At 38.6% G+C, this 25,967-nt stretch overlaps 1 protein-coding gene and 1 long non-coding RNA gene across 3 annotated transcripts; one reads left to right on the forward strand and one right to left on the reverse strand.

Moving 5' to 3' along the window:
* On the reverse strand, window positions 1-13,178 carry PDK4 (pyruvate dehydrogenase kinase, isozyme 4). Of its 2 annotated transcripts, XM_011955103.1 has the most exons (12): window positions 12,714-12,798; window positions 12,446-12,608; window positions 11,297-11,438; window positions 9,977-10,048; window positions 9,031-9,215; window positions 8,785-8,871; window positions 8,255-8,332; window positions 6,144-6,220; window positions 4,221-4,319; window positions 3,912-4,022; window positions 3,510-3,623; window positions 1-2,280 (listed from the first exon to the last, which is right to left on the reverse strand). In XM_011955103.1, the coding sequence occupies exons 2-12, from the start codon at window positions 12,573-12,575 to the stop codon at window positions 2,140-2,142; spliced, it is 1,236 nt and encodes a 411-aa protein (XP_011810493.1). In that variant the 5' UTR covers window positions 12,576-12,608; window positions 12,714-12,798; the 3' UTR covers window positions 1-2,139. The 2 variants fall into 2 exon arrangements, with proteins under 2 accessions (XP_011810493.1, XP_011810492.1); XM_011955102.1 differs by having other exon boundaries at window positions 12,446-13,178.
* LOC105521063 lies at window positions 12,953-22,116 on the forward strand. Its single transcript, XR_001003212.1, has 2 exons — window positions 12,953-13,068; window positions 21,899-22,116. It is a non-coding gene; the product is annotated as an uncharacterized LOC105521063 (long non-coding RNA).
* Window positions 22,117-25,967: the final 3,851 nt, after the last annotated feature.

The raw sequence follows: 25,967 nt of genomic DNA on the forward strand, positions 1-25,967 counted from the left end.
TCTTCTATTATCATAAAAAATATTTATTATAAAAAATTATCACATTTCTCTGTACATAGCATAAAACACAATGTATACATTAATAATTTAAGTGGGCCTGAGTATTCAGTATCCTTCTACTAGAAACCCTGAAGCTCTTCCACAGATTTCACAAATACCAATGTAGATTATTTCTATTTTGTCAAAGTCCATTTGCACCATTAATGTAATTGAGATACTAACGTTTCTTTTTTCTAGTGTTTTAAAGATAGTTCACGGTGTTTGGGTTAATTAATTAATCAACTGAATTAAATCTTTGGTAAATACAAGTATTTACATGCAAATATGTTTAGCTCAAATTTCAGTAAAAAACTGAAATGACAAATAACCTGCTGCAAACTGTTTTGTATAATCAGAAACGCGAACTGGACTCTCACCATTAAGAAATGTTACTGTCTAGGACTTCTGATGATAAAATCTGAAATCCACAAAAAAATAGTTGAGCTTCTATTACCATTACCAGAAGCACCACAACACTAGGCCACCACAAAATTACACACAAATGTCAAACTCAACATATAAACCATACTGATTATTTTACAATGCAGAAAATCCTCCTTTTTTTCTATATGCCAGTTTAAATGTTAATTGACACAGATAAGTTTACCTCATAAAAGCCTACTATCTTGTAAGAGTGAGAGCCATTTAAAGAATCCATACCGCTTTCAAAAACACCAGCTCTTTTCCTCTTGCCAATGACACATGCATGAAAATACAGACTTTTTTTGAAATAATTTGTGGGGAAAATAGAAAAGTGCCTGCCTTCTGCTTCCCTCTCTTCCTATATCCTTTCTTTCCTTCCTGCCTTCTTTCATTTTTCCCTTCCTTCTTCTCTAAGAGTATTCAGTGCGACTGCCTGCTAACCTTCAAATTATACCTTAACTCTCCCAAAAAAATACCATATGCATTTCAGGTGTCATTCATTAGCTCTCAGTCACAATGATTCACAAATGAAAGCATGCTCACATGAGAATCTCTTACATCCAGGCTATTTGTTTTAAAAAATCACTCTAAAAGGTACTTAAATTCTAATGTTCTTGAGTCATTTGAGAATTAGAAATTTTTAAATAGACATATTAATGCTGGAGTGTACAGAATATAATTAAATATATCAAAAATATATCTTTTAAGCCTAGAAAATGGATGCCTGTGGATTACCATCATTTCAGGATAGTGAAAAGCCCTTCCTACTGAGTTAGGCTCTGAACATGTGATTTCTTTCACTAACACTAGTTTTTCCAATCTGCTGATTTATTTATAAACAAAGAAAAATAAGAGATATTTTTGCTGTTACTTTGGCAATTCTCTCTCCAATCCCCAACATCCTGAGTTCAGTGCACATCTAATAATTCACTCAAGACCAGGCACCTGACAATAAGTGTTCACTTAGTGTGTAAAGTAAACAGGAAAAGCAGCAGAATAAAGGAGCTGTGTTTTTATCAGCGGCGCCTTCCTTCTGAGATTTTACATAAGTTGATGCCTTCACTGCAACCTTGAATAAAATGTTTTAAAATTTGAAACATTTGAATAAAATGTTTGAACGCTTTGAATAAAATTCCTCCTCTTTCAGCGTAAACCTTATTTTAGTCACCAGCCTTTCCTTCCAGAGCACATAAATATGTTCAAAATGTACATTTACATACATTTCTAACCACACAGTGTAAACTAAATTTTAATCCTTTGCATGGCAGGAAAATGCTGGTATTCTGACACAGATATCTTTTGATGTGAACAAGAGGCCTAAAATATTAGTCTATTGAAATTGCTAACCGCCATCTTCACGCTCACTCCCTTTCTCATTCTTGTTATCAAAAACAGATGGAAAACTGAGACTTATTTCTTTGGGATTTTATATAAACTCATGAGTTATTCTACATAAAAAAATAAGGAGCTGACCATCTGTTAACTCCTGTAGTCTTGCACTAAGTTCTCCTGGGTCACAGAAACAAGCTCCAGTCCTCATTGGATCAGTGTTCTGATTAAGGAGTTTTCATTGCTGTTGTTTGTTTTGGAGGAAACAAGGGTTCACACACAAACATTCAGGAAGCAGCACTGGTGCAGACCCACTTTGATCCCATAAAGTGTCCTGAGTGTCCCTCTTCACATGGCCGCTTCTTTTGCCAGGTTCTTTGGTTCCCTGCTTGGGATACACCAGTCATCAGCCTCAGAGCTCATCTGATAATGTTTGAAGGCTGACATGTTAAAGACTGGAAGTTTTTCTATAGACTCAGAAGACAAAGCCTAAAAGAAAAGGGGGGAAAAACATGAGACCAAAGAAATTATGCATGGCATAATTTGCACTTGAAGTTATTATTCAAAATACATTCAGAGGTAAGTATCCAAACACTCAAATACATTCATTTAATTGATACGGTAATAAGAGCACACTGGTGTCTGCACTCAGTCTATTGCTCTTTCTCAATAGTTTGAAGGCTTTTGCTCACTTAAGAAGTGAATACATTAACTGTTTCAGGTGATCAAAGGCCATATGGCAAGTAATTCCAGTGCAAAAAATGGGAGCCTGAAAGTTTAATGTTTTAGTTGCTAATATCTGTAAATATATTTTCAGTTGAAATAGTTGGCAAATGATGAACAGAATCAAGACGGTGCTCTTAACAAAGAAATTGAGGCTTTACCAGAAACAGAAAAACATGCACCAAGTGTTTTTTTTTTTTTTTTAAACGAAGTCTAGCTCTGTTGCCCCAGGCTGGAGTGCAGGGGCACCATCTCGGCTCACTGCAACCTCTGCCTCCTGAGTTCAAGTGATTCTCTTGCCTCAGCTTCCTGAGTAGCTGGGGTTACAGGCGCCCGCCAACACGCCCAGCTAATTTTTGTATTTTTAGTAGAGATGGGGTTTCACTGTGTTGGCCAGGCTGGTCTAGAACTACCGAACTCGTGATCCACCCACCTCGGTCTCTCAAAGTGCTGGGATTACAAGCGTGAGCCACTGTGCCTGGCCAACATGCACCAAGTTTTTAAGTTCAAACAGTGAATGTCTGGCACCCGACTGACAGTTTGCGAACAGTCAGCTTTCCTTTCCCAGGATTTCTAACAAGGTCAGCTTAAGGTCCTGAGTATCTTGATATCTGTTATTTTTTCAGGCTGGAACATTATTAGCATATACTTCCCACAAATCTAAGTAAAATAAAAGTACAGCTACTCTTACAGATGCCAAAAGGAGTTGCCTTAAAAAATTTGCATTAGCATGTCCTCATTCTGAAACTTTGGTAATGTATTAACACTTCTCGGGAAGCCATTTTGCTTCACTTGAGGCAGGTAGTATGGGCCAGCTTCCTCTTTGGTAAGTTATCATATTAAATAATGTACACACACCCAGAAACAGAATAGAATGATCTGTGGTCATTTGCATTAACTCAGTTTGGGGAATTCATTCTGGACCATAGCACTGAGGGCTGTAAAAGCAGTAATGGTTTTAGAAATAGGATTTTGCTATTGAATTCAAGGGATACCTTTAAGTAGATGATAGCATCTGTTCCATATCCTGATAAAGAGTAGAGATTCAGATCTCCTTGAAAGTACTTGGCATAGAGACGAGAAATTGGCAAGCCATAACCGAAACCAGCCTAGAGAAGAGAGATGTTATCAGGTAAAGAAGTGTACATGTTCACTGAAATACAAACAAATACGAAATTACTGTCCTCACTAATGTCCTAGAACTTAAATAAATATCTTCTACTTCCAATCAGACACCCCTTGTTTCACCACTTGTAACTTGCTTTATCATGCATTCTCATATCCTTCATGTCTAATTTTACTAAATTGATGAGCTTGTCTAAATAATCCCTGGCAATCCTTGCTCTACGTTTAGAACTAGGTGGCTGAGATTAATTTAGCCAAATAATTGTTCTTACCAAAGGAGCATTCCGGGAATTATCCATCACAGGTGTTGGTGCAGTGGAGTATGTATAACTAAAGAGGCGGTCAATAATTCTCAGGGGAACACCACCTCCTCTGTCTGAAATCTAAAACAAACAAACAAGTCATCAGAGCCACACATTAAAAACAATGTCTATTTGTCTAAATAAAAATGGCTTTCCTTCATTTAAAAAGCACCTGGCATATATGACTGCTATCTATTGCAAAAAGCAGAGAGCTTTATTACTATTGACCCTATTTAATTCTCTCAAGAGACACCCAAAAGAAAAACAGAGAATGGTTACCTTAATTGTAAGGTCTTCTTTTCCCAAGACAACAATCACCTCAATTGGTGTAAGGGAAGGCCGATTTTCCTGGTGTTCAACTGTTGCCCGCATTGCATTCTAAAGGAAACCAAACCGTAAGGAATTCAATGGCAGAGGAATGAGGGACAATAAATATCTGTTTTTTAAATGTTTAAAATAAAAGTAGCACAGGGAGGGTAATTCAAAGTTCCTACTTTTTTAAGTTAGTAGTAAAACAGCTTTGTAAATAGCCATTTATGAATGTGTCATGTAGGATGTATAATGAAAAATATTCATTTACTGTATAATATAGCTCCTGGGAGTAATGTCTAATGGAAAAACAATTCTGCTAGCTGTCAAGTTCTTATTTGTAAGCTTAATTTAAATGTGGAAATTGGTTTTTATAGTCCATTTCCTAGCTCTCCCTTTTCTGTCTTTCCATTACATTTTACATCCAAGCACCAAAGACTATTACATAACAAATGAACAGTGAATCACTGAACCAATTTATTGGCTTTTATAAAACTTGCTGTGAAAAGATTGTTACTATTTAAGAGGACAGTTGATAATTCTAAATTAAATTTCAGTTTGCATTTGATTATCATCTAACTTTTACCAGTGATGGCAAAATAACTCTATGAGTTGCATCATTCAACTTAAAAATAAATCAAATCAATGAAAAAGTATCCTTTGTCCTTTAACACAGAGCAAACTAAAAGAAGTTTTCAGTCTATTGGCTGAATATCATACAGATAGAGTCTTGGTTTTCTTAACCCATTTTCCTTTCTCACCACCTATCCGCTTTCTGCTTTGTGGTTTTTATGTAATACTAAGTTCTTGTCATTAGCTGGAGTGAAATAAAGTAGATCAGATGTTTGTAGTACAATCAATACCTCACAGCAGTAATATTAGAATAAGTTAGGAAACGGGAAGTTCTGGAAAGAGTTATGTCAGAATTAGAGCCAGATTTCAGATTTCACTTTTTTTAGCCTTCCTTCTCTCCAATTCAGGGGACTCTTGGGAAGCATCTAAAAGCTTAAGGTGTTTTTCTATTTTTTGGTTTAAGTTCAACTTGATCTTAATTTAATTTGATCTTAGGACGCATGAAAGGATTTGATTCTTAGCACCTGGCTGCCTCAGACCAGTAACATCTGTACCCTTTGAGAGCTTGTTAGAAATGCACATTCTCAGACCTAAAGAATCAAAATCTCTGGGGTGGAGCCCAAGAATCTGTGTTTTAACAAGTCCTGCAGGCAATTCTAATGCACACTACAGTTTGAGAAGCACAGCTCTACCAGCCTGCTAGGAAAAGCGTGCATTTGGACCAGCAGCATCACCCCTTAGCTTATTCAAAATTCAGAACCTCAGGCCCAACTCTAGACTTCCTGAATCAAAATTTTCACTTTAACAAAGTCCCCAGGTGATTCATATGCACTTTAAAGTAGATGATTGAAGGAAGTACTGACTTTGCTCTGAGCACATTCTGGACTCTGAATGGGGCCATGCCACCTACAGGAATTCTGGACCTGAACCTCTGAGTTTGGAGTTGGACCAGCCTGTGGGGGTGGAGGTAACAAGGCCTCATTCACTGAAACATTCACCCCATGACCTTTCTTAATGAATGAATAAATGACTGGCGCTTTGATGGACACCTGAAAAAATAATAGGAACCTCCTCTTGGCTCTAAAGCCTTGACACGTCATGAATTGTATGATGCATTCTCAAATACGCGTTGATGCTACAATGAGCTACATGTACTTTGTCAAACATTGACTGTGTAGTTACTTTCTCCTAGGAGCACTAGAAGCATTTTTGGGAAAAGATATTGAGGCTCCTGTTTTGTGGCATATAATAAAGGAGATAAAAATATAACTGTTAAACCTTTTTAAAAGGTAAAATTTCAATTATTGTGAAGTATCGTACCTTAAATAGTTCAAAGAGCATATGATGGAGGTGAGAAGGAACATACACGATGTGGATTGGTTGGTCGGGAAATTTTCCTAGAAAAATAAAATTCATGAAGATTTTGTAAACAAATACTTCACTAAAATAAACCACCCCATTCATGTGATTGACATTTTAGACTTCAAGAGGGTTGGCATATTCTCTATCTTCTCCCTCCCCAAATCCTGCCCTAGAACCTTCTCACTTAAACAGTAAATACTACTGGCTTATATACAAAATTTTATTGTAGTTGCTACATAGTACTCTTTGGTTAATTGTTTTTTTGTAGAGATGGGGTCTCACTATGTTGTCCAGGTGAGTCTGAAACTCCTGGCCTCAAGCGATCCTCCAGCTTTAGCCTCCCAAACTGCTGGGATGACAGGCATGAACCACCTTGCGCCATATGATTAATTTTTGTATTTCTCCACAAATGTATGAAGTTGGGTAAGTGTGGAAGAATAGTGCTATAAATTAGATTTTGTGGATTATTTCTATTTTCACCATTTTTGTACTGGACAATTTCAGAGTCAAAATTATATGTATTTTAAGACAGAAGGGGAAAACTGTGCTTATAGCATAATATTCTTCAGTATTCCAGGCCTCGGCAAAGTTTGAATCAGAAAACACAAGGTCTGGTACAAGCCCCTGTTTATTTTGTCCAACAGTTGGAGCAGTTTATCTACCAGTATTATGCAACAACCCTGTTTATGCTCAGAGATATGTTCCATTCTTTATTTGCTCTTCTACTTTTAGTTTAGTGTTTACTTACATTTGCATGTCCCTAATCTGTTAGGCTACTCTTTGAGCAACTTGATTTTAACTCTCACCATAAACAAAAACTGTTGCTGTATAAATATTACTTGAGAAAGATGTTTACTTTAAATAGAAAAGAGAAGTAAGTCCAATTTAAATATGCTGTTTTAAGATGCAACTATTTACCAGAACAGAATGGGAAGGGGTGAAAATAGTGCCTTTCATTCATCATGTAATCACTCCAGTCATTCAGACAGTATGGGAAGACCTTGTCAGAAATGAAGTTTTGTTTGTTTGTTTTTCTGAGACAGGGTCTCACTCTGTCACCTGGACTGGAGTGCAGTGGGACAATCATGGCTCACTTCAGCCTTGACTTCCTGGTCTCAAGTGACCACTCCACCTTAGCCTCCTGAGCAGCTGGGACTACACATGTGTGCCACCATGTCTGCCTAATTTTTATTTTTTGTAGAGACAGTGTCTCCCTTTATTGCCTGGGCTGGTCTTGAACTCCTGGGCTCAGGCAGTCTTTGCACCTCGGCCTCTCAAAATGCTGGGATTACAGGTGTATGCCACTGAACCCAGCTGAGTTGAAGCTTTTTGAAATATGTTCTGCTTCCAGAACAGTAATCTAAACCAATAGTGCAATTATTTTTTGTATTAGGGTGAAGGCATTTAACATGAGATCTACCCTTTTAACAAAATGTTAAGTGTACAATACAATATCGTTAACTATAAGCACTATGGTGAACAGCAGAACTCTAGGATTTATTCATCTTGTGTAACTGAAACTTTATATCTGTTGGATAGCAACTCCCCATTTTCCCCTTTCTCACAGCCCCTGATAACTACCATTTCACTCTGCTTCTGTGAGTGTGACTATTTTAGACATCTCATGTAAGTGGAATAATGCATCTCTCACTGGCTTATTTCTTACAGCAAAATTTGAAGTACTTTTGTTTCCAGGTCTTATGGGTAACCTCTTTAAGAGGATATTTCCACAGCTATATCCTCCCTACTTCTGGTCTCCTTATCCCTCACATTCTACAGCAAGTAATCTTTCTTTGATCTAAGATATTGGAAAACAGTTGTTACTTTAGTCCCATATTATTTGTTCAAAACATTCTTCTTTAGGAATCCTCATTAGCAACTGAATAGGCAGAATTGGAGCCTTCCAGTTGAGACAGTTAAAGAGAACCTTGTCTTCAAAAAAAAATGTGTATAAACTCTAGGCAAGAGAAAAAAGGAACACAGAAGTTGCTTTGTATTTACAAAAAAAAATCGTATTAGGAGAATACAGAATTTTCCATAGGTTAAAATATATTTTACTTAAAACTTACCATTCACTTGTGTGAGCTTTAATTCTGGAGATGTTAAATAATACTGATCACAGAGCATCCTTGAACACTCAAAGGCATCTGGAATAGAAGTTGTTTTTTATAACAATGAAATGAATTTATGCCAAGTACAGTTCTCAATTAATCTTCAGTGTCTGTATCACCCTAATATAAAATATGCACTGAAGTACAGGTTTATGTATATAAAAATATATTTTAATATTTTATTGAAGAAAAATTAAGACAGTGTTTGCATTGCAGTTTTAGCAATACAAATATGTGCACTTCAGAGATTAAATACAATATATAAAATATGGCATGTTAGTCACTTATATTCGGATTTTTAAATAATATTTTAAAGGAATGTTTATACTGCTGACTCTCAAAAGGAAAGGACCTTGAAGATAACATTTATAAAATAAAATGGAACACTCTGTGAACATAAATTCATTCGCAGAGTCACCTCAATTATAGATATGTCAATCATACAGTGTACATTTTCAATAAGGGAAATGCAGAAATATAGAACATACCTTGGACCACTGCTACCACATCACAGTTAGGATCAATGCTTCCAATGTGGCTTGGGTTTCCTGTCTGTGAGTCACTAAATATAAGAACTGTTGAAAAATAAAAACAAAATATTGTTATAAAATTCAGGATAATGATTAGAACTACCACTGAGAATGTGACCTGCTGATTAGTGAAACATCTAGTTATAGTATGCCTTATATTCTACACCCATGTCTATATACCATGATCGTGATGAGCTAACTTACTGTGCTGGTTCATCAGCATCCTAGTAGAAATACGGTTCATGTAAAATCGATCCAAGAAATACTGAAGATTTTGATTGGTGACTGGGTCAACTGTACAGGCATCTTTATACTCTATGATTCCTTGTGCCATTGTAGGGACTACATTATGGTGTCGATTTCGAACTTTGATGAGTGTATCTACAAAGCTAAGCCATAATATTTATGGTTAGTAAAAGTTCAAATACATTTCATTCACTTATACTCCTTAGGTTACTTCACAGAAGGCTAAAGATCTTTTTGCATCACTCATGTGAACAAATCAAATGATAAAACGTTAGTCCTTTATTAGTAATCTCACCACAGATTCTTCCACTAGAGGAGATAATTTCATAAACAGACTCATTTTGTTTCTAGCTTATATGTACAACTATTAGCCTTATAACCAATGCATTCATCAGATGTATTCATTAAGTCTTCTCTTTATAAAATAATGATTAATATCTAATATCATCATTCTAGAGATGACTCTAGAATGCCATTGTAAAAAACTTTCAAAATTTCTTGTCAGATTTGGAAAAGATTCTTATTTAGGTAGCTAGCAACTATCAGTTACTCTGAAAGAAAATGTTTAATCTCCAATGACACTGCAATGTATTAAAATTATGTAAAGGTAAATCCTCCTGCTCATCTAATCATTGGAGTAAATTTATAGTAAAAATAGGCCTCCCTAGGGGGAACAAAAATGAGTCCCCTTCACACTTAGCATCATTTCTTCACACTTAGCATCATTTTCAATGCCATATTTCTTCACTTCTAAAAAACCAACAAGCCAAAACTTGTCATGTGTAAGGGGGTAGTGATTTATTATTCAGAGCTGAATTCCTTTAATTTAGGTCTAAAAATATCTTAGGAATTTGTCTGGAAAGAAGCAAAGTTTTAAACATTTATTCTAATGCATAGAGCTTACTCTGATAATGCTTTCTGGTCATCTGGGCTTTTCTCATGGAATTCTACCAAATCCATCAGGCTCTGTATATACCTGTGAAGAAACAGGTGTGCTTTAAGTTTTAAAATTAACAGTCAGATACAAATGACTGAAAATAGAATAACTTTTTCAAATAATTTTAAAAGAGAAAGCAAGCATTATGTTCAAAATTAGAACTTTCCTGCAGAACATTTGGAAAATAATAAAAATTTAAAATGCTATAATTTTTAATCCTTGACTTTCAAACTTAAAATTTAACGCAAAATGTTTCTTTAACTATTTCAGGTAAGTATTCAGTTTCCTGACTATTTTATTTGGCAAATATTTTCATTTCTTCTAGCAATAATACTTAGAAATAACTTTTTTAAAGCTTTTTATTTTTTTCTACTACATTCATTCATAGAAGAGTATAAGTCTTGACTGCAAAAGTAAATACTACAGATTGAATATGTTTTAGATTGTAATTGTCTTATAGGTATATAATACATGTATTTCTTGAATCAATGAACAAAAGGCTGTGCAGTCAGTGGGTTAAGATAAGGCTCTCATGCATGTCTGCCACCTGTGCATATCCTGCTTCTGTGATCCAAAAATTTGCTGTTTTGGGTTACCTACCATCTCTAAGCATCAGTATCTTCATTTATAAAATGAGATTATAACAACTGACACTTACTGACTGTTGTCTGTGTGCCAGCTGCTGTCCTAAGTGGTGTTTTTTCTTTTTTTATGGATTATCTCATTTCATTACACTCAAACATCCCTCTGAGGCATATACTTTACTCTCCTTAATGAAAGATGGGAATAATAACTCAATGGCATAAAGAGTTTAAGACACTTGCCAAGGAGTCCACAGCTAGAAGTGACAGAGGCAGGATTTGAACCCAGAGCCCACTCTGCCAATCACTTTGTAAGTGACAAAGATTAGGCCTCCCCTCAATAGTAGTCATTTGAATTGGTTTCTAGGCATAGGATTTCTTTTGCAATATCAAACTCTTTTATTATTGAAAGTACTCTTGTATAATTGAAAATTAAAATTGCATGCCAATTATTTTTCCAATTTATCCTAGAACTCAAAATTTTATTATAAAGTAGTCGACTTTTTCAGGGTAAAAATGTCTGTTTATAGTTTTATAGCTTCCCTAATGATAACTTATCCTAAATTAATTTAAAAATCCCTACATCTTTCAAAAGTAATTACCGTTCAGATCACCTGTTTTCCAATTATGATGTTAACATAGTATAAGAATTCATACCCGGGTAACTGTTTCAAAACTAGAGACTTCAATATGGTTCACCACTTACCAGCTTCTAACCAATTGCACTGAAGAGGTATTTATTAATTGGGTCGGGAGGATATCAATTTCCTTCAGAATGTTGGCGAGCCTCACAGGCAATTCTTGTCGCAAAAATGCAAAAGAAGTTCTTTCACATGCGTTTTCTGAACCTATAATAAACGAAAATAATTTAGTTTTTGGGAAAAAGGCGTGTCTAAATGATATATCTAAATAGCATTAACTATCAAATATTGAACACACATATATTATAAAATTATATTTCACTCTCAGTTGGGTTACTGTTAATCGATAATTTGGAGCGATTGTCTTCTTAATTGACTATCTCTTTTCTTCCTATTTTTCTTCCTTTCCTTTCGTCTTTCCTTCTTTCTTTTAAAAAGTGACAAATACAGGATAATTATTGTCTTCTCTTTTTGAAGAGGATTCACTTCCAAGAAGTAAGAACATCCCACAGTTCTTAGCATTTTTGAAAGACTGCAGGATTCGGTCACACCACAATGTCAACAACACAACATCCTTTAATGAGTATGGACATGAAAGATGGGGGATAAGAGGCTGGAGTGGGAGCTGTGATATTTCCAGAACAGTGATACCACATTTAAACCCTTGAAACTTACCTTGTAAGATTACTGCAACAAATGTGTAAATATTTTCAGCAATAATGCAAATATATGGAAAGCTATAATGATAAACAGACAAATCTGTAGGGATGCAGAGAGATGTACCCTGTGGAAGGATGACGGTGGCCAAGGAATAAAATCTATTAATTTGAGGCTATTTAACACCATTCAGAATCTTCTCCAAACAGTACTACGCTGTGAAGGAGGGGAAAAACTTTCCAGTCCATTGTTAAACGGTGACCGAAAGCAAAAAGTAATTTGACTGGAAGAACGGGTCAGAAAGAAGAGTGTGCAGATGAAGTCAAAACTTATCCAGTGTCGGCAGGCTTGCAGGCGGCCTTGACCTGGCGGCATCCCTGTCAGAAAGTAACCAAATCTAGGAAAAGGAAAGGTGTGCTGTCGTCGAGGCTCCAGGGCTCAGCAGCAATGTGAACCCTAGTTATTTTAGCTTGAGCCTAGCCTCCCTCTCCCGAGGCTGAAAGTTAAGGCAGTTCCCCATCCCCAGGACCCAGCTTGGGCCTTGTGTCCCCTCTCACCAAAGTCCAGTAGCTGCTTCATGGACAGCGGGGAGGGGCTGTAGCGCGAGAAATGCTCGACCTCTCGGGGCACCAGGCCGGCGCCGCTGAGCGAGCCAGCGCTGCGCAGTACGAAACGGGCCGCCTTCATCTTGACGCCCACCCGGCCTTGCAGGGACTGTGGCTCGCTTGAGGGGCGAAGGCTGCTCGGAGCAGAGCCTGGTTCCAAGGGGGCACGGCGCGTCCGGGCGAGGACTGCAGGTGCGCTGGCTGTCTCGTGCGCCCCGGCCTGGGCTAGGGTTTGAGGGTGCCGCGGAGTGAAGAGGCTGGGCAGCGAGTCGGGGATGCAGTGGGTTGAAACTCAAGTTCGCGTCTTCCCACCAGCCGCCGCCGCCCGAGGTTTTATTTGTCTCCCCGCACTCTCCCCCCGAGTCCCAAACAGGAGGAGTCACTGGAACTTGGAGACGCGTCCTGAACTCCAGGCTGCGCCAATCAGATCAGAGAAAGAGCTATGGGCCCCGCCTTCCTGGCCGCGGTCCCCGCAGAAATGGCCTGACACGGTGACCACGGAGTGCCCTGGCACCGGTGCCCGCGGCTGTGAGGGGAACAGGGTGGGAAGAACGGGGAAGAGGAAGCAGAAGCAGGTATCTGGGGCAACGTGGGCTTAAGATTAGCCTCTTGGGACAGGGCTCCAAGTCGCGTGGGCTGGGGTCCCGCCCAGGCTCGTCCTTGTTTACAACTCAGAGGCAGTTTCAATGTCAAGTACTCCTGGCAACAAACTGTTTCGAAGAGTTTGGGCTCTGAGCGCTCATTGGTCCTTTCTCAGAGCAGAGCTTTTACAGTAGCCAACAAGCTGCGTTCAAAAGTATGGGCTTCTCTGCCACTAGACAGAGAGAAGGGAGTAAACAACCTAAAGACGTGCGCCCCCACCGCCACCGCCCCTTTTTCTTCAGAAGAGACCGGCACATGGCAGGAACTGTACGTTCCTTTTGCTGAGACTTGAGGGGCTGCCCAAATACATTTACTTTTTCCTGTGGTAATAAAAGGCCACATCAATTCGTTCTTCTCCGGCCACACATTCTTTCCGTTAGGCTTAGTTCTATTAATTAAAAACAAAATTAAAAAGGGATCAATTTGTCAGTTTGCCTTACCTTTTGCTGTGATCAGAGAATTTGTTCACTCTGACCTGTACGAAATGTCCTTACTCCAAATCTGTATCTGAGACATTCCATTTTACCCTCAAATGTCTGGCACAAGCTGTCTGCTGCAAGAAGTCTTCCTTGATTACTTGTCCCCACTTCTTCCAAATAAGGCCTTGGTCTTTCATGATGTTATTCTATAGCTATTTATGTTTTTATATTATCCCTCTCTGACTACCCCCTTTCCTGAAAGAGATCAGGGTAGGGACCATGTCTGATGCATCTTTGTGATTTCTACTTTCTCACTACTCAGTATTTATTAAATTAATGACAGTGGTTGAGACACATTATCCTGTCATAAAAGTCTCATACTAACCTCCATTTCCTCTCCTGACACTCTTAAAAGGCCTAGGGAATGAAACCACCGTGTTTGGGAAAGTTGGGAGTAAGAGATTTGGTTACAAATGTAATAGAATGGGAAATAGTGGGGTGTTAAAAATGATAATTTGTTATAAAAGACCTCTTTTGACCTCATCCCTCTGCGTTTATTTTATTTTATTTTAAGTAATTAATTTATTGAGATAGACTCACACTTTGTCTCCCAGGTTGGAGTGCAGTGGCGCCATCTCGGCTCACTGCAACCTCGGCCTCCCGGGTTCAAGCAATTCTGCTGCCTCAGTCTCCTGAGTAACTGGGATTACAGGCACACGTCACCACACCCAGCTAATTTTTGTATTTTTGGTGGAGATGGGTTTTCGCCATGTTGGCCAGGCTGGTCTCCAACTCCTGACCTCAAGTGATCCACCCACCTTGGTCTCCCAAAGTACTGGGATTGCAGGAGTGAGCCATCGCGCCCAGCCTGCCCCTGCATTTACAAGCAGAATGGGCAACTGTGAAAGTCATGAGTGATCCTAGGCTCTGCTGTCATCCTTTGCCCTCTTCGTCTAGGAGACTGCATTAAATCACAGGACAGATTTCCAATTCTATCTCTAGCACGAACTTTCTTCCAAGATCCAGATTCTTCTATTCAATTGCCTATTTAGTTTCTCCATTTGGATGTCTAATAGGCATCAATTTTGCTTCTCTAAAATCAACCACCATTACAAGGGATCTGAAACAGTCCTGGCAAACCCTTTGTCAGTTATGTGGCTTGTGTGGAGGCATCGAACTAGCTCTCCTATTACTTCCCCCATTTTCTATACATTACCTATAGATGGTCTAGAATTTGGGACTTCCTGTTATGACCAAATATTTTGTTCAGACCTTTGAGAAACAGTTATGTGAAGACATGCAATGTTCATGATCTTCCAATGAAGAGGATGGGGCCTGGGTTCTAAGAGAATGTTGAGGGATAATCCAAGTATAGACTCTAGCAGTTGCACTTGAGTGAGACAGAAAAACAACCAAAAACACAACAGCTCAAGCACTTATCTGAAGCTGAAACAGTTGTGGGAATATGGACAAGTTCCAAATTTCATCTCCACTTGTAGATAGGTTTCGATGCCACTATTATTTATATTTTTGTATTTGGAATCCTTTATTAAATATTTGCATAGCTTGATGCAGCAAAGAAATGTGTTCAAGTAGCCAAAAAACTAAATAAGACTGTCTTTGATGAAGCAAGTAAATTTAAGGTAAAAATCCCTTCTTTTTCTTAGATTGAGTTCTAACAACATAAGTAAAAGTAAAGCATGCATTTGCTTTTCTCACTGTGTGTGGAACCTGGAATACGCAAAAATATATATTACAAAGAATTATACTTTGATTTTCAGAGGAAAGGCAACGGAATTATGCATTACAGACAGTCTAATTTAGGAAAGTCCCATGTCCCTAAGTACCTTTTACCCAGCACTACTACTCTATGTGCTGTGGGCTGATTAAAGATCAGGTGAAATCATATGATGTTCACAGAGATGACTTAGGGCTAAATGTGAGGTCACCAAAATTTTGTCTCTATGTCATCCCTTCTAATAATATTTACCAAGTTACTGTCAGAGTGCATTGCATTCTTCTGTGTCATTTCTGTATGATGGGAACTGTTATTATAATTGGCAGCATTCACGATAGCCGGCCTAGAAAGGTCAGGTCAAGTTGTTTACCCAGTTGGCTAAGATGCTATGTATCACCATGATTAGAGAGTGACCTGGGAAAAGAGTGGCATTTCTCTTTTCAGATTGAACACAAATCTTGGAGGTTATCCGGCTGGGACAGAGGTGAAACAAAAATATTATTTGCAGGCAATGGGTATGACAGATCCACGCATTCATTTGAGTAAAAGTAAAGTAAACCCTGAGAAGACTATTAAATGATTAATGCTAAGGAGTAGAAGAAGTAATCAAAGCTGTTCCCTTGCATACAATGCTGAACATAACATCCCTGCTTGCAATACCTGATTCCTAAAATTTCCATGGGCACCTTACCTAGCATTAAATGAATTCTGTTCAGTTTGCCTGGAAAAATCTCATAACATAAGGCCACTGGTAGAACTTTCAGAATGCAAATCACACTTTTTCCAGAGGGTGGGGGATGGCCAGTTTGACAAAATCGGTCAGGTCACTTAAAGAGATGTCTATTCAATTTTTCCACCTCTAGAATCATATTCCAAGAAAGCAATTTAAAATACACATAACAGGAACTCCAAAGACATGATGGAAAGATTAACAGACTTGACCATAGAATATTAAAGTTAAAATATGAACAGCAGACTTGGAGAATATATTTACGGAATATGTAATAGACAAATCATTATTTAAGAGATGGCTGTTTCAGTAGGGAACCATGTGGTCATGATCTATTCCCTCATGGAGATGATAGACTTGTGGGGGAAATTGGCATTAAAAAAGCATACGGACAATAAGCCTATACGTTAAGATAGGACAAGGGCTAAGAAGAAAATGATTGTGAAGAGTGTAATAGGCTGGAACTACCTTAGATTTGGTGGTCAGGGAAGGTCTCCTTGAGTACATGACAATTAAAAGAAAGGGAATGAGTTTCTACTGGGGATGAGAGGGAACACTGGTGAAAGCATATTGGTGAAGCTATTGGGAAAAGCAGGACCTAACTCAAAATTTGGTCTCTGATGTTTCTTATAGTTACTGTTAACCTAGAGGATATTAGGTGCCAGGAGCTGGAGTAGGTGCCCTGATGGGTGCAAAAATGTCTGCTCTCATGCACCTCAGATTATTAGCAGATGATAGAAAACAATAATTATTTTTTAATTTATTAGATTTTCATTTAATCCTCAGGGTAAAATGCTATAATTAAATGCATTTTTAAAAGAGCCCATAAGAAAGGTTCATGCCATGGGCGATGTTGATTGTGGTGGTATTGGTGGTAATAGTGATGGTGCCAGACAGTGGATATGTTAAGCGTGATCTGGGGTGTCTGGAGGAAGAGCTATGTTGGGGATCAGGAAATACTACTAGAATTGGCATTCCGGATGGCTGTAGAAAGATGAGCAAGATTTTGGCAAGTGATTGGTAGACAGTGGGGAAAAATGTCCAAGACTGAGTAAAAGCACAGATGTAGGAGCTAGAGATACATTGGAGAAATAATGACTAGTTTCATCTGGCTGCTGTCTAGAGTACCCTAAGGGCAGAGGGAAAGGAAGATTCAGTTATCTCATGAAAGCCTGAAATGCTAGTATGAGGACTATGAGATTACTAGAGTAGGCAGCAGGGAACTGTTAAAGCCTTTAAATCAGGGAGCAATGTGTTTTCTGTTCAAATTTGTTAACGGTTAAATAATTCTACTAAACTTTATTGAACACCCACTATGTACTAGACACTGTGATTGATACTGAGGACATAAAGATGAAGAAGGCATAGTTTGTCTTCAAAAATGGGAGAAAGACATGAAAATAATCTAAAAAATAGCATGTTGCATATACGGTATGTGTACTGGGAGGACAAGCAGCAGCCAGGGGAGGCTTCCTTGGAGGAAGTGATAGGTCATCTGACTTATAATGGTGGAGCAGATATTCATAGAAGACAAAGAAGAAAGGTGTTGGAGCAGCGAGGAGAGGGACTGAAAAGAGCAATTTGTTGGTAGTATCTCTAGGCTTTGTCAAATCTGATAATGAAGAATTTTTTTAAAGTTCTCTAATATTCTAAACCTGTACCGCTGGGAGGAGGTGATTTTATTGATAGAAGCAGGGAAGTCAAAAGTGTCGGGAGAAAAGGATAAGTTGACTGAGGACGGACCAGTAGTGCAAGTGATGGGTTTGTTTGGGAACACTTTGAGTTAATGAAAAACCATAGGATAGTCATGACTAAATTACCGTGAAGGGAAGATGAGAACCCAAAGGCTATTAAGCCTTTGCTGAGAAGTGAAGATAGATGGGTGAGATTCTGTCCCCAGTTTCTTTACACAAAACTCCCTTCTCCTATCAGCCTACAGCTATATCTTACTTTTTTCTGTGCACAATAGTTGCTGCTGGAGCAGCTCTTTGTTTCATTCTTGGCCTTATTTTACTTATCAAGGCCAAAATCTTTTCCCTACATCATAGCAATGGGTTCATTCTTCTTTTTGCACTTGTGGCTCCAGTGTTATCTGGAAAGAAAAGGAAGCAAATCCTGAAGCTAGCACATCTTGACTTTTCATGGAAAGATAAGAAGAATTTTGCATCAATTTCAAATATAGGTTAAGCATTCTTTTTACCCCTGCAAGAAATTTCTCAATTGTGTTTGATGTTTGCCTTTGATGTTAGTAAGGAAAGGTGAATAAAGGAAATGAAAAAATGACTGAAGAAGGAAAACAAATGTGTACTAAGCATATAAAAGCATGCTCAAACTAATGAGTGAATAGGAAAATAAAAAGTAAAAAGATAATAAGACATCATTGTTCTAATATTAGACTGGCAAATAAAGAAAAGGTTGGTAAGATCTCCTTGTTGGCAAGGCCTAGGGAAATGAACACTCTCCTATATTATTTGTGGGGATGAAACTGGCACATTTTTGTTGGAAGGCAACTGGCAGAATCTACAGAAATTTTAAAGATAGCTACCCCATGTCTCAGCCATTTCACTTCTGGCAACTTATCCTACGGTTTTACTGACAGAGAGAATAAAGATATATGTACAAGATTGCTCATTGTAGCATTACCTGTAAAAACAAAAATTGAAAAAGAACTTGTTTCGACAATAACCCATAGTGTAAATAAATGATACACCTATGCACTAAAACACAGTGCAGCTGATATAATGAACGACATAGATTTTTGCAGGAGCTTTGAGGTCTACCCTGAGATTTCTTTTAAGGAAGTGCTTGCCGTTAGTTGCAAGGAATGAAATTAGCTGACAGCCTTCAGCTGCAGAATCTTTGGGATCCAGACAGCATTTGAGCTGAGACCACGCCCTTCTCAGGCAGCCCCACAGTGATGGAGGAGCATCTAGAAGGACCTGGCCATTTTTCCTCAATGTAGGATCCCTCTGATGGGAATTCTTTGTCTGGAGACCCGAGCTGAGACTTTGTCATATTGGCATCCCTGTCCCTGCTCAATTCTGCTCTCCATGCCCCCTTTTCTATCACAGATATCATAGTCTGAAAGCTTTCCACACCCAATACTTCTTCCTATACCCCTTAGCCTTTCTGGATCTCATTGAGGCTACCATTTTACTTTGCTTCATTATTCTTATGTCTTTTCTTCCCCTCTTATCCAGCATGGACTCCATGAACCAACATTATAATTAGGCTCTTGAGAAAACCCTTAACTCTCTCTCTCTCTCTGTTACACTCACTTGGCAAATCTAATTAAAACTACTCTAGTTAAACCCACTAAGCCTTAGTTAAAACCATTCTAAATATATGGCCTGATGCGGTGGCTCATGCTTGTAATCCCAGCACTTTGGGAGGCTGAAAAAGGTGGATCACGAGGTCAGGAGTTCAAGACCAGCATGGCCAAGATAGTGAAACTCCATCTCTACTAAAAATACACAAATTACCTGGGCATGGTGGCATGCGCTTATAATCCCAGCTACTTGGGAGGCTGAGGCAGAGAACTGCTTAAACCCAGGGGGCGGAGGTTGCAGTGAGCCAAGATCGTGCCATTGCACTCTAGCCTGGGTGACAGAGCGAGACTTTGTCTAAAAAAAAAAAAAAAAAAAAAAAAATTCTAAATATAGAGAGTGGTTACAAATTTCAATTCATAAATGTCAAGTGTACACGTGTGGATATTTTCTTTACTTTTGATATCCTGTAAGTCAGTATAATGCCTATTAAAGGTCTTTTGGTTAATGTGGGATTTTATTGTTATTTTCCCCTGGAGCAGCATCTATTTTCCCAGGAGTGTGTATAGGCCCAAATTACTAGGGAAAGTAGACAAGTAGCCATGTTAGCTTCCACTGAGATGATTCCTATGAAATCTAGTCCTAGATTATTGGTTCATGCAGATTGCCACTCCATCATGTCTCATTCCCATCCAAAAGACCCATTTGTGCCTGGCTTTCTTTGTCGCTCTGGTTGTTCTTGGATCCCAGGACAGCATTCCATTCTGTTGTTCCTGAAATATACTGAACCATAGTCTCATACTCCATCTACCTTAGTGCCCCCTCTGTTGTGACCTTAACACATTGGGCTACAGAAACTCTACAAGGCTGTCACAGGTCTGTCTGCCTAACTCCCTCATGAAGCCATTTTTATTCCTGCTATTTTCTAAGGTCTTGGCATAGGGAATGAGTCTCAAAAGTGTAGTTCTTGAGGGGATTTGTAGCATAGTGAAACCGCAATAAATCATATCAGGTTTCCCACTATTGCCTCTTGAACTAGAAGAGACTCTCTGATTATAGGGGCGCAGAAGAGAATAAAAACTAGAGGAGACTTGACAATAGCCCAGATGAGCCGGAAAAGGGGGTTAGGGGTGCATCACAGAAACCACATATAGGTTTTGTGGATCTGAGAAAAAGGAAAACCTGTATCTCAATTCCTCAGTAAAGCAGATTTCTCAAAACTTGTGTAAGTATTTTTGGCTCCTTCTGTGAGTCATGGTCCAGCTGCCCAAATTGGGGAGAGGATGTTGAGATTATAAGAAATATTAGTGGAAAACACACTTGGTTAATATTTTAAATATTATATGCACAAACATATACACAAATCTATGCAGAAGAAAAATATATCAGATTATCCATACTGGTTATTTTTGGGCAATGGAATTACCAGTATTTATATTTGCATTTTAAATGAATTTTCAAATGTTAAGCCATGAAATATGTGTTACTTCTTAATTGTAAAGAAAATAAATGTTATTCCAAAAGTTGAAATGAAAATAGATGTAGCAAGAGAATAGGCAGAGGAAGTTGGCAACTATCTATCCAAAATAGGCTTTTCACTGACTTGGAAGGCAAAATTGGGACCAGGAAATGGGCTAGCAGCCCTCCTGCCTTCTATTTCTTTTTTTATTTTTATTTTTTATTATACTTTAAGTTCTAGGGTACATGTGCACACGTGCAGGTTTGTTACATGTGTATACATGTGCCATGTTGGTTTGCTGCACCCATTAACTCGTCATTAGCATTAAGTATTTCTCCTAATGCCATCCCTCCTCCCTCCCCACAACCCATGACAGACCCTGGTGTGTGATGTTCCCCACCCTGTGTCCAAGTGTTCTCATTGTTCAATTCCCACCTATGAGTGCGAACATGCGGTGTTTGGTTTTCTGTCCTTGCGATCGTTTGCTCAGAGTGATGGTTTCCAGTTTCATCCATGTCCCTACAAAGGGCATGAACTCATCATTTTTCATGGCTGCATAGTATTCCATGGTGTATATGTGCCACGTTGTCTTAATCCAGTCTACCATTGATGGATATTTGGGTTGCTTCCAAGTCTTTGCTATTGTGAATAGTGCCACCATAAACACACGTGTGCATGTGTCCTTATAGTAGCATGATTTATAATCCTTTGGGTATACACCCAGTAATGGAATCGCTGGGTCAAGTGGTATTTCTAGTTCTAGATCCTTGAAGAATCGCCACACTGTCTTCCACAATGGTTGAACTAGTTTACACTCCCACCAACAGTGTAAAAGTGTTCCTGTTTCTCCACATCCTCTCCAGCACCTGTCGTTTCCTTTTTAATGATCGCCATTCTAACTGATGTGAAATGGTATCTCATTGTGGTTTTGATTTGCATTTCTCTGATGACCAGTGATGATGAGCATTTTTTCATGTGTCTGTTGGCTGCATAAATATCTTCTTTTGAGAAGTGTCTGTTCGTATCCTTCGCCCACTTTTTGATGGAGTCTTTTGATTTTTTTCTTGTAAATTTGTTTAAGTTCTTTGCAGATTCTGGATATTAGCCCTTTGTCAGATGGGTAGATTGCAAAATTTTCTTCCATTCTGCAGGTTGCCTGTTCCCTCTGATGGTAGAGAAGACGTTAAATGACCTGATGGAGCTGAAAATCATGGCACGAGAACTTCCTGCCTTCTATTTCTAACAAGCTCGGGCATACCAAGAGGCTTGGAGACTTAAAACCTGAAGAGCCTGCAGTCAGCTTTCTCCCTTACTATTCCTGCTCATTCTCTTCTGTGGACTAATATTGAACCATGAAACTTTGCTTACAGTTTTGTGACCTGTTCCTTTCCTCTGATTGCTGATCATTGCATGAATTTCCTGAGATTATCACTGAATAGGACCTTTCTTTTTCCTGTATCCTCTACTACACACACAGAGTTCAAATAGAATTCTTTTAGTTGGAAAACTCCAGGTTTTGCTAAGTTCCAGCCTTGGTTTGTGTAGCACTGGCTGGCTGCCGTAGACCACTTTTTCTGGGGTTTCAGATAATAAAAGGAGCACAGTCAAGCACCAGGTCATCTGAAAGACAAATTTTAGAGGTCACTTTCTTTTCTGATTTTGGTTGTTAGCCCAGTGCCGCAGCGTCAAAGCTGTATCACCATTGCATTCACTGTCTAGGTAAAAATGGGAAAATTCAGTCAGGTATATTAATATTCCTTACTACTTGCAATTTATGTCCACTGGCCTATTGTTATGAGCAATGCATTGTACATCTACATTTTTGGCAGTAAAAGGACAGATACCCAGATGTCATACTAATTTTTCTGCATTTGTTTGAAAATACTAGTTTAAGCAATTACATGTTATGCAAGTGGTTAGTCCTTCCCTCTCCAACTTGGCTGCCACCAGTAATAATGGATCATAACATCTTCTCCTGTGTGATCTGATGTGGCCTTGGGATTCGTCCCAACACAGGACTCCAGAGATCAGTGGAGATGCAACCCCTGTTATTACTGGGCTGGGGGCCCCGGTGGGGTATTCTGCCCTGCAGCAGCACTCTACCCTCACCCTCCCCTTTCCATCTGGAAGAACTATCCTTTAGTGAGATTGTCAATGGAAAATATGAAAACCATTCATTTAATCCAACATTTTCACTTGCAGAGGAAAAACAGGCAGAAGAGTTAAGTCACCAGAGTCATATAGCTGGTACGAAACATGGGTTCTCTAAATCTCAGTTTAAACAGAAATCCTTGTCACACTCTTCTGGCGATTGAAAGCATAAGATTGTTTTTTTAATTGCCTTTCTGAAACTTTAGAAGAATACCTATTTGCCTTGTTGGTCAAAACCAGGCAACTGTGTGAAACAGTTGAGTGCTAAACAAACTAAACAGATGCTGGAAACTCAACCGTTTGTTTCTTGAACAAAATTGATTTTACCTGATGTCCTCTTGAGCATCAGTTAGACTTTGCCAGAGAGAAAACTAGACTGTCTGCAAATTTAATAATAATCACACAGACACACACTTCTTTCCCCTTTAGTTTCCCATTTTGAAAATAACTCGAGGGCCTGACAAATGCTGAGTTTGGGCAACATGGTTGTGTTCTTGATTGAGGAAAGCAGGTCTGCCTGACCGTGTTTCAACAGTCAGTGCAGAATCTCAAGAGGAAGTACAAACAGGAAGGGTTAAGGGTCCTCTTTTTTGTTCTTTATTCCACCCCTTGCACACTAGGGTTCTCTCACCTCTTCTTTCAAATAGGCTTCTCAAAATGCACTGTGTATTGGAGCAAAGAGGGATTGTTTATTTTTATTTTACAATAAAAAATGAAACCTATAAATTAGAGCCCTAGGGAAAAAACAAAGTTACTTTCTGCTATGCACAATTTTTACCAACATTGTGTTGGAAGGAAGAAGCAGTTGGCCTGGGGAAGCTAAGCAGATGCTGGGGCTCTCTGGAGCAGTCTAAGTGGGTGAAAGGTCAGTCCCACACCCACAGCCTGGGCGGGACTGCCTGGCTGCAGTCAACAAGGGGAAGTTTAGTAGGTGAAGGGTCACTGCTGCCGGAGCAGAAATAACTTTCCATGCCTCAGCTCTCAGGCATCTAGTTTCTGTTCATGGAAATAGAGCTCACTAAGGGAAAGGTCGGTGAGACCAAAGCGGCGCTATCATAGCCCTGATCTGACACTGTGTTCTTGCCTGAGGCTCAGCTGCTCGGGTCTCCCTGCTGTTAGGAATTCTGCTGCTCAAGTGGAAAAAACAGATTGCAGAGTACTTCATAGATCACCCTGTACTGAGTATGGCAAACTGATAAACAGCTTACTTACTGCTACATTTATATTATGTAAAATAACTTTGCCAGGAGAGATTGTTTTCAAAAGTGTATTTCAATAAAGAAACCTGTAGGTTTTCTTATCAGTTGCTTTCTATAGAACAATGATTCCTAATCTTCAAGTAGTTTAATGTGCAACATTGCTGTGAAATCTTTAAAACATGGTGTCTGAAATGACTCCAGGTCAGCAGAGAACTTCTCCATGTTCTAGACAAGTGCTTTTTAGATTGTGGGTTGTAACTAATTAGTGGATCATGAAATCAGTTTGATGAGTCACAAACAGCGTTAAAATGAAATAGAATCGAGGGAAAAAAGCACGTTTGTGATAAGTGCAGTTTTTTGGGGGGTCAAACTTTTGTTTCAGGTCTATCTGAATAATGATGTAAGAAGACCACTGTTCTGGATTTTAAGAACAAAAGCTTTGTTGCCTTGAACCCCCAAATAATTGCTCAAATTCAAACTGGTTGTTAGCTTTTTAAAAAGCTCAACTGATTCCACAGAATGTTGTGGCTGTGAATTGGGAAGCCTGCCATGCTATTATTTTGAAAAGTGCCGTGCACAGGGTGTTCCTCTCAGATGGCTTCCAGAGTTAGTTCTTTACAAGTATTCCCTCTTGTAACATCGGGAATCTAAATAAAGGTAAATAAATTCCATTTACCAACCCCCAAAAGTAAATTGATTCAAGAGAGAAAGACTTTGGTTGCTCACAAGGCTGGATGAAAACTTGTTTGTTGTAAACTTCATTCAAAGAAAACTGAACTAGCTAAGAAGGAGCCGTGATGGCCTCTCTTACCTTTGCGATTATGGGGTGGTAAACCGGCTGCAATGAAAACGTCTAGAATCAGCTAAATGGTAGGATTTGTGCTCTGAGAGGATGGAGCATTCCCACTGGAGGAACTGAGCAACAGCATAGAGGACCATTAAGTTACTCTAAGAGAAAGAACCCAGAAATTGTATGGAGAAGATAGTAATAGTGGTGCAGGGCTTTAATTTTTGGACAGCCTATTTTTCCCTGTCCTTTCTTCTTCTTTCTTATTTTTCTTTTGATTTTCTTTTAAATGAGTTCTTCTAGGTTATGCTAATCCTTCCTTGGCTGCTAACGGATATGGTATTTCAAGATGCAGTTGGAAAAATCTATACCCTGCATCAATTTGAAGGGAGATAAGAGGCCACAGAGATATTAGACATGTTTAGGACGTCTCTGAATGACTGAGATTTCTACATTTTATCTAAATATTTTGACACAGCCTTTAAGGAAACTCATATTTTTCTTCTGCCTCTACATTGAGGAAGAAGAATTAATATGTTGTAATCTATCTTTCAGAGAAAGGTGTTTAATGATCTAATCCACCAACTTCAGTATGCTGATTTATGAAAGCATTGCTCAAACCCAGTGGATAATAGCACTTGCCCTTCTTTCTCAAAAAAGGAACATTTGCTTTCTTTTGGCAAAGAATAATTAAGCTAATTTCTCCATGAACCTTGGAAAAAGTGGCAATGAATAATGGATTTGTCCTTCAAAGAACATTTCAAGCAAGCATCTTATCAGCTACAAATTCATTTGAGGCAGTTCCAGGTCAGCCATAGGTGATTTTTTTCATTAAAATGCTGTTTAAACGGTTGTATCCAGATGACATAGGAGAGATATCAAACAAACAACACCTGCAAGAAGAATTGGTGAAGTATTGATTTTTCATTAATCAAAAAGTTTACTGAGCAGATGAAAATAATTTGTCTCCACAGTGACATTTTCCTGAGGTCTTGCTAGTACTTTAAGGCATTGTTTTTTCTTTAACACCCAAACTTTAATTACCAGAAAAGGTTAGCAGCAAAACAAAGGACATGTTGGTAA

The sequence above is a fragment of the Colobus angolensis genome, unplaced genomic scaffold (genome assembly GCF_000951035.1).
Source record: "Colobus angolensis palliatus isolate OR3802 unplaced genomic scaffold, Cang.pa_1.0 Scaffold394, whole genome shotgun sequence".
Taxonomy (NCBI): Eukaryota; Metazoa; Chordata; class Mammalia; order Primates; family Cercopithecidae; genus Colobus; species Colobus angolensis.